The sequence below is a fragment of the Oreochromis aureus genome, linkage group 5 (genome assembly GCF_013358895.1).
Source record: "Oreochromis aureus strain Israel breed Guangdong linkage group 5, ZZ_aureus, whole genome shotgun sequence".
NCBI lineage: Eukaryota > Metazoa > Chordata > Actinopteri > Cichliformes > Cichlidae > Oreochromis > Oreochromis aureus.
The window spans coordinates 30,027,014-30,041,246 of NC_052946.1; the positions used below are offsets into that span (position 1 = coordinate 30,027,014).

The following is a 14,233-nucleotide window of genomic DNA, read 5'->3' on the forward strand; positions in this document are numbered from 1 at the left end:
AGAGAGCAGACAAAATCTGAGGATACATTTTGGCTTCTATGAGTTTACACTGACTTCTATGATGGTTGTTTTTTTGATTAAAACAAAATGTATCTGCAGTTTTAGTGAAAATTCCAAAATCTTATTTGAGAATTTGCTGCTTTTTCTTATATACAGCACATGTGTTTGCTTTTGACTGTTCCAACAAAATGGTTATTTTATCTGACAAAGAAGTGACTTGAATTTAGAGGTTAATATTCACATTATTTAATATATGCAAACATGTATTACTTTACATGCACAAAAACGCAGACACACTGTATTCCTTTAAGAGGTTTTTCTTTGTTTTCCACATGACAGACATGTATATGCTAGCAAAACAGGGGGCTACCAAAAAAAATTTAAAACTTAACTATGTCTGATTAATAGTGCATTTTAATGTTTATTTTTTCTGTATTATGAAATTGTAAAATATATTTTTTTGCTTATATTTAATGTAATTATTGTCCCTGTATGAATGAGAATGTACTTAAAAACCTGAATCTTTCTGTCTGAGGTTTTCGGAGGGCGGACAGTGAAAGTGGCCCCTCCCATTTCCAGATTCTCAACAGTAAGGCACCAGTAAACGGCTCTCCATCCAATCAGCGCTCTCAGAGCTTTGAAAGTGAAAGCAGAGGCTCCGCCCCTCAACCACTTCCTCGTAGATCATTGGTGAGATCTTTGAAAACATTTAACTTCCCATCAACCTTGCAGTGTTTTTATTTTAGGAAGGAAAAACACTGTGATACATGAGCAATAATGTTACACATGATTTGGTATGTATCGATTAGCCTCGAGGAGCATCCAGTCGTCGGGTTCAGGCGCTGTATGACTGCCAGGCCGACCACCATGACGAGCTGAGCTTTTCTGAGGGCCAAGTGCTGGTGGTCCTGGGACAGGAGGACAATGATTGGTGGGTAGGTATCAGTATCACTAACCCGACCTCTCATTAGAGCCTCGGCTGGCGGATTGTCCTCTGATATTAAGTCTGTACTTCAACTGAAATGAATGAAGGAATCTCCATCATTTTAAAATATATAAAATAGATATGTATGTTAGAGCCTCCAATGTGTAAAAATACATAAACATTGAACTGCATGAGTGCAAGCACATATGCCCAGAGGCCTGTTCTGGTAAGGAGAATTTAAAGCTTAGAGGATAAACTGTGGGTTTAGCTGGATTTTCACTGTTAACAAAGGTGGTTCAATTCTTGCTAGGATACATCTAACCTGTGCCAGAGCAGCTTATATTTGTCATCAGCATGTATGAAATCAAACTGCTATTAACCAATTCTCTGGAAAAAATGGCATCACCATTTGTGAAAGTGCTCTCGAACCTCAGTAGCTTTTATAGATCATCTTTCTATGATGAGCATTAAAAAGAAATATAGATTTTACAAAGTATACGTTTTAATGTTGATATTACCTTTGCTTAAAAGGTTACAAGGGCTCAAAATCAAATCTTTACCCCTCCCTTAGAATAAAAAATAAAAAGTACATAGTACGAAGGTAAAATTTTGCAGTGATCCACCCAAGTGGCTCTGTCAAGAGATTTATTCTAAAGACACTTCTTCAGCTGAGAAATCAGAGAGGAGAAAGACACAGTTTTACTTGCAGCAAGGGCAGTCACAGAGCACTCGCACGAGAGTGAGGGCTCCGAGACTCTCCCTCTGCCACTGCCCTGGTCTTTATTTATATACAAGAAGAGTAATACAACAGTTAATACATTTGTTTAGTGCAGTGGTTCCCAAACTTTTTTTGCCAGGCCCCCTTTTTTACAAGAAAAATGTTCGCGCCCCCCCCCCCACAAACACATCCTCCAAACACACACACCCATATTTTGTTTACAAACTCCATTGCGGTTTATTTCACACCTCAAACATTTAGTAAACAATTAAGCAAATACAAGTAAATGGCAATAAATTACAGGTAGTGATAAAATATACTACTAACTCTTTTACGCTACGTCCACACCTACACGGGTATTTTTGAAAACTCAGCTGTTTCTATGCGTTTGGGCTTTTCGTCAACACGTAAACGGCGTTGCGATTCACCGAAAACGGAGATTATTTAAAACTCCTTTTTTGCGTTTACGTGTGGACGAGGATTACAGAGTTCGTCACGCAACGTCAAAGGTATGTGCCTCTTTTCACGTCACGCTGTGCGCCACGTTATTGTTTACATGAGATGAATTGCAGAATGGCAGATAGAGACAAAATACTGTTAATCTGACTATCTTCAGGTTTTACACGCTTACATACACACACACAGTTACTGTCCCTCCATTTAGAAAGGCAGAGGCGTCACGGTGTAATTATTTTAGGTGTAGTTGTTTTTTTTCCTGTGTAATAATATTCAACATTGCTATCAATACATTTTTCAAAAAAATGTCTCTCTGTGCAAAATGGGTTTAAACACATAAACAGCTGTGGGATACTGTTTGTCCGTGATTTGAACCGGGGGAACAAATTACGGCAGGATCAGCCTGATATTATTTGTATCCCACCGTAACTTTACTGCATAAAGAGCTAACATGTCCAAAATGTCAGGAGTAGTTAGTTATTACAAGAAGTGTTTGTGAACTAAAAATCAAGAATGTGGGATACTGTTTGTCCGTGATTTGGAGAGCCGAAACTAATTTTGCAGGGGAGACCTACCTTGGCACTTGTGCAGGTGAAGCCAAAGGGAAGATATGCTTCACCATATTTTCCTGTCTTTGGCTTGGAAGGAAGTTGGTTTGGAAACATATTTGGCGATGCTTCATCTCCTGCTTTGCGTTTATGTGGGAGCCCCGTCAAAAACCTGTCCACAGTGTCCAAGCGCTCTTTTTTTTTCTCTTTTGGGCGGGCCCCACACTTTGGGAACCTCTGGTTTAGTGGAATGTTGATACGTGTGTGTGTGTGTGTGTGTGTGTGTGTGTGTGTGTGTGTGTGTGTGTGTGTGTGGGGGAAGCGGCTCCTTTTCCTGGTAGGGGAGTGTACTATCGCTGTGGGAACTGATAAAAGAGAACAGAACAAGTAACAACAGTCTAAGTCATCGAAAGGTTATTATGCAGTATTCTATCACATGTAAACTTATATCATTAAAAGCTTATACTGACTACTAAGTACAATTTTCCATTGACAGGCTCCCACTCTTCAAACCTCTGTTCGACTAAATGTCCAGTGAACATTAAGGTAAACGTATCTCTCTCTCTGTGTGTGTGTGTGTGTGTGTGTGTGTGTGTGTGTGTGTGTGTGTGTGTGTGTGTGTGTGTGTGTGTGTGTAGCATGGTTACATAGAGGAGGAACCAGACCAGAGAGGGTTGTTTCCTTCCTCATTCGTCCAGCCGCTGTCTGACTGATGTGAAACCAGGCCAGAACTGGGCTGACCTCAGACCAGCACAAATCCAGATCACCGCAGAGCTCTGGAGAACCAAACCACATGAGAACACCTGATCTGCAGGTGGACCAGGTCAGATGTTCAGAGGCTTCAAATGTTCGTGGTCCTGACACTGTTGTCACAGCAACCGGTGTTCCTCATGCCGTCAGTTACCATGGAAACATTATGGATGACCTTCAGTGAAGACAACACATTATTTTTATGTGGCTCCAGTTAGGTCAGGAAGAGACCAATGAGACCGCCTCGGACAGACCAAACAGCCAGCACTCGAGGCTGCTGTAGCCAGTACTTTATTTATTTACTTAAAAAGCAAAATAATATTTAAGCACAAAGGGCAAATCACAAGAAACAGCAATCCCCTGGACTTTTATTCTGAAGGTAATCTGGGACTCATTTTCTTTTGACTTTATTTATTTATTATAATTTATTTATGTTTACTGAATGTGTGGCGAGCCAAAACACAGAAGCTACTGCTGCCACATTTTAGGTTCGATAGACCCGGACTCAGGCCATATTATTGATCGGATTTGTTGGTTACAGCTGCTTACCCAGATAGCACAAAAGACTCTGAGATACCAAGGACCAAAGCTCTAAAGTGAGATATGAAAAGTGGACTTCACAGGAGACTCACATTTCCTTCCAGTTGCCTTCGATGTCTCAAGATATCACATTGCCTCAGTGAACACAGCAGTGTGTTGCTGCCACGTTTGCGAAATGAATTTACTCAGTGCTCAAGTGTCAAAACTTCTCATTATAACAAGTCACTTCTTCGTGATTAAATAATTCTGTTTTAACAAGAACCTTTGTATTAACATTATAACCAGGGATGGAAAGTTTTATTTATTCCTTTTTGTTTGGCTATTAGAGAAAAATAAGACCTAAAGTTCAATGTCAGTAAAAGTACTGAGTTATTTTAGACATATTTAAACTTTTAAGCAACAATTGAAAAAAAAAAAAGCTTGTGTAATATACATATATACTCAAGTAATGGCATCAAGCACAAAAGTAAAGCACAAAAATAGATAAACTTGATACTTTAAGACAATAGAATTTAATCATTGTGCATAGCCTGCATGTGTTGGATATGACTTTAAAGCTTTAAGGGAGAACACAAATCTTCTTAATGTATGTTCAACAATATTTGGATAAGAATTTTTAATGTTACATGTTTTATTTTCCCAGTTATCATTTCTGTAATTCTTTTATTTAGGCCGTAATAGTGAGCTAAGCACAGGAACTTCATTTAGCACATTTTTGAGTAAAACTTTATTTAGTAAAATATAGAATAAGTTCTACTGAGGCACCATGTTATGTGGTACATTTAACAGAGGCAAAAAAACAAAACAACAAAGGGCGTTGTGTGCTGGACATCCTAGCATAATGTAACTAACAACATTTAACACCCATTCAGACTAAATTTAGAACAGCTTTTTGCTTTTTTATGGCATTATTTGTACTTTAGTGACCTCGGCCACTCAGCTTTACTACTTCCATTCCTGGTTACAACAATATATCAGCTTATAATAACCCCTAGCAAAAAGTGTGGAATCCTTGAAATTAAAAAGAATAAAAAAAAAGTAAAAAGAGTCTTCTGTCTAGCAAATGAACAAACTGTTTAATTGCTCTGGCTTTATGAAACATCCCTCAACCAAATGTAATACTTTTTTGATAAAGCAGATCATCAAAGTACCTCCTCAGGCTTGTGCAATGGCCTAAGCACATGTACTGGAAGGGAAACTAGTTTTGACAAGGGGGCATTTAGCTGTCATTAAAAAGAAACCTCTAAGAAAAAAGTGTGTGTGTGTTACACAAAACTTTAAAGATAAACGAGCAACCGTATCCATAATTATGGATGAATGACCTCTCCTTAGTTCCAAAGAAACACTAAGGAGAGTACTTCCACAAGTCTGACTTACTCAGGCCCATGTGCTCCTCCAAATGTCAAACTAGTTACTGCAATTGTTGCAGAAGCAATGAGCTGCTGTTAACTGAATAATTAACTTGAGCTGCAGTAAGTCAAGCATGATTCAAATTAAACACTGTTGAAAGATTCAGCTGACCTTTGTGAATAGATCCCCAAAGCCCGCCCATAACATCAACACTGGGTTTCATCCACAAAAAAAAAAAAAAGAAAAAGAAAAATTCCTATAAGCCGATTCCAGCTTTCCTGTGTAACAGCTGACAGATGAGCCTTGCAGGTTGGAGAACTCTTTTCTTCCCTAAAATAATTTTGCCTGGGGCTGTAATAAGACGTTTCCTTATAGCATCTCTGTATAAACTTCTTGATTTTTTTTTTTTTCTAAAACATTTTCATGAACGAAAACAGTTCTTGTTAAAACATCTTCATTTAAAGAATTTGGCATAGTGGCAGAAATTCATTGGCGTAAGAATCAGCTTTTATAGACCAACTCCTCCACAGATGATCAATTCAGCTCTTACCTCCAGAGTACGCACAATTTTTCAAAAAGAAAAAGAAAAACCCAAGAATTCAGTTTGTTTTTTAAAAATGTTTTATTTCATTCAAAGTGACAGCGGTGGATTCATGATTTTTATCTGTTGTTTCAATGCTTCTGTAGTTCGGCCTCTGTAAATGGACTGATAATCAGCATGTTTGTTAAATGAAACTTACATGACGAGCTGAATTAAAGCTATGGTACCACAGGCCGCACACGTTTGGTCACCTGTTGTCACTTTGTACTAAATCTACAGCTCATATACAGATGTTTATAATGGAATTACGAGCAGCTGACTAAGTGGATTTATCTGCACCTAGCAATGGAAATAAAACTCTACATTTGAAGACTGCAGAGAGTCTGGTGAGCACAACTTTGGATTTAAAGTCACAACAAACTCCTCTGTCAAAGGTGAGGAAGTAAACTTGCTTACAACAATCCAGCTCAGGACTCAGAAGGGCTGCTGCTCTGTCGTTTTATGGCACATTAAAGCATTCCTCATCTGTGTGTAAACTGGATAATTTCCCAGGTAATTTGGCAGGAAGTTTATTTCCTGGACAAGGCAACAAAGTGTTAAATCTCACCAGTGAATGGAAAAAGTTTAGAGCAAGCAGCAGATGTTTCATATTAAAATTAAGGCTTCTGGCGATGCAGCAGTTGGATTTACGAGACACTGACTTGTTCCAGACAGATAAGGGTACACTCAAAGCACCCTCAAAACTGCACTCACACTAACACCAATGACAGAGCTACATCCTCCAAATGAAAATTCAGCATTTGATTTTTTGAGAATCCTCAGCCTGCTTCAAGGGTTGTTTTTTTATTCCTCTATTATTGGTATCTGACTTTTTCCTTTTCTTTTTCTTTCAGGCACTAAAATAAATAAAAAAAAAATCCTATCAACTTTGTACAATGACACTTAGCAAAGAGGAGTGTTGGACAACACATTGTATGAACATTTTTCTTTGGAGCAGATCAGTTAGGGCGGCTTCACACTGGCTTATTTGTATAAATCTGCATCTATATTGTCACCACAAATATGCACGTTTTTGTTGTTAAAACAGCCTGTTAACACTCAAACCTCATTGCTACAGTAAACTGTTTGTTTCTTACAACAGTACACATAAGCGCAGAATTACAAAGCAAACAGTTGTGTTCATCAACTTCTGTGTGGTTTTAAAAAGTACATCCAGTAGGGGGCAGATCAGAGACTCTTCATGACAACCTTAAACAGTCCACTAAAAAAAAACAAAAAAAAAAAACAAGATAAAAATGTCCCCCAGTTTTTACTGGTTTTAAGCCCAGAATGTAATATCTATATTTACCTCCTGCCCACGTCGATGATGGCGCATGTGACCCAACTGTGTGAAGCCCAAAAGCTATGATTCCTCAGACTATATAAAAGACATAATAGCTTCTGTGACATCACCCACTGGTTTCTGGGCCGTCACCATTTTATCTTGGTTAAGAATCTGTACTTCTAGACTGTAATTAGTGCAAAGTTACAGACTAATAAGGTAAACCTCTCCGATGATCTGTGTCACACTTGAAAATGTATGACTTGTTTATTTCCAAAGTAAACCAAGTAGTAAAGTTGAGTTCAGTGTTCTGAATTAGTGGTGAGGTGCACAGATCTGCCTGTGTCGACATGCTTGTCATTCAAAGCTGCCGTGCTCCTTTTCCCTAATCTTTAGAAAAACCACAAAACCCACGTTCTCAAGGAGGAACTACTCATACTACTATGACGACTGCTACTAATATAGAATTTCTTACTTAATGTCAAGAAGGAAACCCAAAGTCGACAGGCTTTTCTCTAAAGGCCACTTTAGGCTGGCTTCAAAATTGAATAAATTCACATGTAGGCAGTTGTAACCGCCTAATTTGACTAATAACACGGCCTGATGTGTCATTAGTTTTACTATCAGGCAACACACAACGTCTGTGGTCCAAGTTTGGTGAGCAAAAGTTTGTGTATTTTTGTTTCTCAGTCTGTTGCTTAGCACTAATATAAAGTCTAGTTACTAACCAGGTTTGCAAACATCAGCAGGTAACATAGCCCTCCTCCCTCTTTGATGCCACCCCCAAAAAAGCTTCAAAGTAGCTTTAAAAAAAAGGAAGTGTGTGGTTTCACCTTCAGACCCCCCCCCCACCCCGAAAAAGGGTGAGAATGTTCCCAAACTGCTCTCGGTGGTTAAAGTCATTTCACACAATCTGTACCTGGTATTTGTACATTAACAGTACTGGGCTGACAGCCATCTACATGCTGTGAAACTGTTATTTTTGGTTGTTTTACATCAAGTGAAACTGAGCTACATCATCTACTCATCTGCCCACAGCGCACACAGGTGATGTTGCAGAGCGACTTTGTCCTTTTCAGGTTTTGTTTAATAAATCTTTAAAGTTGTGTGTGGTCTTCTTTTTCAGCTTAATTTGCTGAGCTTTGTTTACGAACTAAAAGACATCTTCCCATGAAGTTCAACAGTAACCAAATCATATCTGAAGAAGATTGGTAGTTTATACTGACACTGAATTTACATGGTTTTTGCTGAGTTTATTTAATAATAATCATCACGAGGTGCACCTAGCTCAAGTTACAAGCTATGTTAGACTAAGCAAACTTAACATCCTGGAACTGAACTTGGAGAGCATAAAGGTCGTCACGCTCACCTTTCATTCTGAGTACACATTACACACAAGTTTTCATATTGGAGTGTATCTGACATGTACACTGACATTGATATTACCTGTGACGTGCCAATATCACCTCTTATATTTCCAATCTCCCTATTTCTGTTTTTTTTTCACCACACGTGAGAAGTCTTCATGGCTTTCTAGCTGGTGAAATCTATTTAAACCAAAACCTTAAGGTTTTCCAGCCCTAACTAAGCTTACGTTTATAAGATTATAAGTCACACTTTAGCCCGAACATTTCAGTTCATGTAAAGTATCACCACATTTTAAGTATTTTTGTATTGATGTGAAACAGAAGGACTGGTTCTCCTGACTTTACTACTCCCATGAAGGTTGGATACAACAGGGGCTAATGTGCATTGATTAGAAAACGAAACCAAACTAATATCATGATATCTTCCTATTTTAGATTAAATCAGCTGCAAACCTTGAGACTGCTGCAGACTGCTGAATCACACAGGCTGAGAACCAAACAGGACAGGAAGTTCCACGTATCATTGGTTTACATTCTGAAAATGCAGAAGTAACAAAGCTTAAAAAGTTTGTCATGATCTTCTAGGCCAGGACGGTTTGTGTTAAAATTAAGATAAAATAAAATGGATGGATTATAAATGATATACAATGCAGAAAATCTTATGTGGCCAAGTGAACACTTCCTTCACTTGACCTCATTCCAACATTTCTTCTTAAGGAAAAAGTGCTTTTATTAAAAAAAGAAGAAGAAAAAGAAAGGTTATCCCTGTGTACCTATAAAATCCAATAAAAACAAAGATAAGAGAAAATAAAGTCTGTGGTTGTTTCCAGCTCACAGCTAAGGTCTTTGTGGTTTATCCCAGCAGTCGCACACGTCAGGAAAGTTGGTTTAAGGTCTAGAAAAACAGACTGATTTTTTTTGAGTTGAGCTTGAACTTATTTCAGGCAGCAAACATTGGAAGAGGCAGGAGATCTCTAAATTAGATAAGCCTCACAGATGTGTCCACAGGTAATTCAGCTGTCTGAAAAAGCCTAACAACATTCATTAATCCAGCATGCCTGGATGTCTGACTCAAGGCAGTTGTGGTGACTAGCAGAAAAAAGTGCAGGAGTCTCATTTCTATCCAAAACAACAAATATATGGTCTAAAAACTGGCTCAGATTTGGTTTTTGAGTGCCAGAGGACAGCCAGGTGTGTTGACGATCAGCCAGGTAGAGGTCAGTCGAGTTTATGTACCAGTCTGTCGTTGGTGACTAGTTCTGTCTGCACGGATGTGGTTGTGTTGAGGTGTAGAGTGATCTTGCCTTCATTGGCAAGCTGTTTGATGATCTGATTCTCAAAATCGGCGCTGTGGACGCCGGTCTTCTTGAAGGCTCCGGCAAACTGATTCTTCTCCCAGTAATGATGCCAGTTTCCTTGCTTGTCAGCACCATAACCAAACACTGACACCTGGACAGAGAGACGGAAGCTATTCCATCAACCATACATGACACACTGCTGACAGCTCATACTGATACTAAATACATCACGCTTTTATACGCTTCATTTGATGTGTGACTTCTAAACTCAGATATTAATATTCTTGGTTGTATTGCCATGACTTACTAGTCACGGACATGCTACAATACTGTTTGGACTAGTCTGTTGTTGGTTAGTAACACCATCTTTTGTGAATATACAAAAAAAAAGAAAGAACAAATGTGGTCATTCTCTCTACACCAAGGATTTACTTTACTCTTACCTGGTCACAGACATGCAGAGCAAAGATGATGGCCAGCATGCCGGTGGACGGGTAGCGACCATGAGACTCGGTCCAACGTTCATGAACATACTTAAAGAACGCTGGGTTCACCACAAGAACCTACACGCACACACACGCGCACACACACGCGCACACACACGCGCACGCACACGCACACGCACACGCACACGCACACGCACACGCACACGCACACACACACACACACACACAGTTTGTTTAAAATGGACGTGTTTTACACAAGAGTAGGTTTGCATTGCCCACAGTTCCAAAATAAGCCCTATTTACTTATAAAAAGACTCTTGTTGCAACCCCTGATTTTATCTTCTGACTGAAACAAGGTATTCTAGCCTCCCTGTCTTCTTTCTCCCTTCTCCACTATCAAGGTAGATATGACAGAACATAAGGTAATGCATAACAGGTCATGTTTGAACATCAGTATAGTGGCTCATCTGTGTCCAAATCAGACCAGAAGTGTGTGTTTCATTGGTTTCTGGTATAATCACTTACTTCACTCTCATTCGTCTTAAAAAAAAATAAAAACAGCACGAAGATTTATTTGCTCATCTTTGTTCCCTTATTCTTTAGCAAATACAATTTTAAAAATCTTGTAAATACTGGTAGATAAAACTAAGAACTAAAAATAGGAGCAGCAGGAAAAACAAAAAAAGAAATGAGGGAAGCTGAAAGTAAAAATAGAAACTGCTGCAGACAAAATAGAGATCACAGGCGAGATTATAATTTACCTTGTCTTTATCAGCCTGCACTCTCTCTTTAACCCTCATGTAGGTCCTGAAAACAGACACACACACACATACTTACATACAAGTTATATATGTTTACAGTGTGTCATGTTTCTTTTTATCTATTTGCATTCATGTATATTAATGTATAAACATATGGAACTCTTACTTTTGTGTGTTAATATATATATATAGATTTCATTTTCCTGGGAGATTGTGTAGGCAGAGGCTGTACAGTGTGATAGCAGCATCAGGAAGAATGTTCTTAAATAATCTACCTGCCCATGTTCTCCTTGCCAAACAGTCCACTAATTCTTGTTCTCTTTCAATTCGTTGTAGTCCATCACTCTTCTAACTCTCTCTCCCCATCATCCTCATCAACCCTCTGCTTACTCTGCTCCACCACCACTACCATCCAGACCAGCGTTCTCTAACTCACAGAGAGTTGAGGCTCAGGTGTGAAATTGATGGTTTTCAGGGTTTTTATGAGGGATGGACCGATCTGATATTATGTATCGGTATCAGTCCAATACTGACCTAAATTACTGGATTGGATATCGGAGAGAACTCGGCTCATAACCTTAGCACGTTGGAGCAGTATGCATCACGTGATAGAGTGCTGTGGCGTGCGAGACCTGTCGCCGGTCTGGCTGAGTATTTGGAGCCTCGCTACCAAACCGGCATTTCATATCCGAGAAAGTTATCCCAGAGAGAAGTAAAGCAAGTGTGTAAGTTCATCTCTGAATGTTTGTAAAGCATTCCCATGTTAAGCTTAACAACCGATATATGGAGTGACTGCCTCTTCTCTCTCCCTCCCTCTCCTGCTGCTACTTTAATCATGAAACTGATCAATGATCAGCTGATCGGCTTTTCTGTCGCGACTCCCATCTCTCTTGTTTTTTTTTTTGGCCCACTTTGCACCAGTAAGAGGAAACCAGTGGCTAAACAACAGAAACAACAATTAGAATTATTTAATATTACTTTCTACACCAGGATCCTTTTCTACGTAGCTGACAGCTGGTAACTGTGCAGGGGCGGGTCTAGCAAAGTTTTGCCAGGGGGGCCGATAGGGCATTAACAGGGAAAAGGGGGGCACAAAGACATACTTTTCTTTCTTATTCTCATTTAAAATGTCTAGCTTTTAATAAATAATTATCTGAATCTTACACCCAAAGTTTTAATCTGATGTAAAATGTATAGAAGTCCATTACTGTATATAGTAACTGTTAAGTCTAATATACCCTAGTAAGCTATAGTACTTTTTCCTTTGGGAAAGTACCATCTGTGCAGTCTGCAATTCTGTTGAAGAAAGATGTTGAATCTATTTAATTATTGTAGAAAAATAATAGATTTCTGTGCATTTTTTAAAAAATTTTATTTTATTTTTTAAACGTGCATTAAATTAAAGTTGATTACGTCGATTAAGCATCACAAGGCAGAGGGTGGGGGGTGGTTGCTTATTTTTTTTGCTGGGAGTTTGCAACCCTATTAGTTAGGTTGTTTAATATTTCTGTTAAGTACTCTTTAAAATACCAGAGTAGGGAGGATGGTGCAGGTTTAAGTAAATTAGATTGATCAGTATTGCTGAACTATGAAATATTTTGGGTGCAGTGTATTTTTTGCATACAGGTATAACAGAATAGCTTTAGTGTTTTGATTTTTAAAACTTGAGTGTGAACTTATACAAAATGCAGCAAGATATAAAAAAAAACAAACAGTTTTTTTCATTAAAAAATACACTATATCGGATTCATATTGGTATTGGCAGATATCCAAATTTATGATATCGGTATCGGACATAAAAAAGTGGTATCGTGCCATCTCTAGTTTTTATCATTAACTCGGCTTCCCTGGGTCTTTTCCCGTGTTGTAGTTGTGTATTTTATTCTGAAAGAAATATTTACGTGTTACCATAGTGACCAGAGAGCATTAAGGGGCAGAGAGGAGGTCACGCTCAATGTTGTTGGTGCATTTCAGGAGGATGCTGCTAATAAAGTTACACAATTACAGTGAATTCATGTTTATTATTATTATATTTACAAAAATACTACAGTTTTTTCTTGGTCGTATCATTTTATTTTGTTGTATTTATCCGCGACACCCTAAAGGCCGGTTTGTGAAAATATTGTCTGATCTAGACTCCAGGAGTTTAATTTGAGATTTTTTTTAAAAATAAGCTTTTTCCTCTTACATCAAATAATCTCTCCTGTCTGATATGTTTGTTGATGTCTATATATTTTTACCGTTTACTGTATTTCTATACATGGATGCATGAGAAAATGAGCATACTTGTTTTTTATATATCGTACATTTTGACTGTTCCGGTGGACAGCGCGCTGGTCAGCCACTCCAGGTCTCTCAGTTTGAATGGCAGCAGGACGAGGCTGATACCATTACCGATGTCCACTGCGCTCTCTGGGTACAGTATGTGATGCGTCGTACGACGGCCGACATCTTCCTCAAACCCTTTAGTCACCGCCCTGTTCATCCTGAAGAAAAAAAAACACGAGGAGTGTGAGGGCTGTGTGCATGTGAATGTGTGTGTGTGTGTTTGTGTGGACACTGTATGTACCGGAACACGAAGCCATGAGAATCAATGAGTGCGCCGTGTCCAGAATGCCGCAAGTTGCCAGAGTTCCCAACCACTGCACAACTACGGCAACGTGAGGGCACGGGCTCCAAATCTATAGAGGGTGGGGATATGACCTGGAACATCTTTGAGATCACTTCCTCTAAGGACTGGTCATTACCGGCCCGTTGAAGACTCTGTGGAAGAGCAGACACTATTTTTTTTTTCTTTTTTTCCCCCCCAGTGTGGCATCGTACATTTAGATATTTACATAAATACATCTTTTCCAACCTTTTAATCCTCCTTCCATTTCATGACAAATGCCGTTTAACACATTTATACACAAGTAAAACATTTTATTAATAAGTCACATTAAAAATTCTTCTTTCAGTGTCAAAAGGCTTGTTTTTGGTGCTTATCTTTGTGTTTCATGACAGTAAAATATTTTTTTTAATAATTTCTTAATTTAAAAAAAACAAAACAGCTGAATGAGTAATGAAACTCTCTCTCTCTCTCCCTCACAGACAGACACACAGAGAGTGTACTGCCTTCTGTGGCCCAGACTAATTATGTTAGCAGCATTACTGGCCTCCTCTTTTTAATCTACTAATGGTTTCTGCAGCAGGAGTTAATCTATCTAAATGCA

General features: G+C 38.7%; 2 protein-coding genes across 3 annotated transcripts in view; one reads left to right on the top strand and one right to left on the bottom strand.

The window, feature by feature from the left end:
- unm_sa1614 (un-named sa1614) overlaps positions 1-6,580 on the top strand; it is a 24,684-nt gene extending 18,104 nt beyond the window's left edge. Inside the window, exons 27-29 of the mRNA XM_031733206.2 lie at positions 536-690; positions 810-935; positions 3,286-6,580. Coding sequence (XP_031589066.2) covers positions 536-690; positions 810-935; positions 3,286-3,360 — 356 coding nt within the window. The 3' untranslated portion in view covers positions 3,361-6,580. The remainder of the gene's footprint in view (positions 1-535; positions 691-809; positions 936-3,285) is intronic.
- Positions 5,895-14,233, bottom strand: part of st3gal8 (ST3 beta-galactoside alpha-2,3-sialyltransferase 8) — a 25,447-nt gene continuing 17,108 nt past the window's right edge. For both annotated transcript variants that reach the window (XM_031733229.2, XM_031733227.2), the window contains exons 5-9: positions 13,591-13,784; positions 13,328-13,507; positions 11,022-11,067; positions 10,258-10,377; positions 5,895-9,965 (exon numbers count right to left, since the gene is read on the bottom strand). In XM_031733229.2, the coding sequence (XP_031589089.1) occupies positions 9,735-9,965; positions 10,258-10,377; positions 11,022-11,067; positions 13,328-13,507; positions 13,591-13,784 (771 nt within the window). In that variant the 3' untranslated portion in view covers positions 5,895-9,734. The remainder of the gene's footprint in view (positions 9,966-10,257; positions 10,378-11,021; positions 11,068-13,327; positions 13,508-13,590; positions 13,785-14,233) is intronic.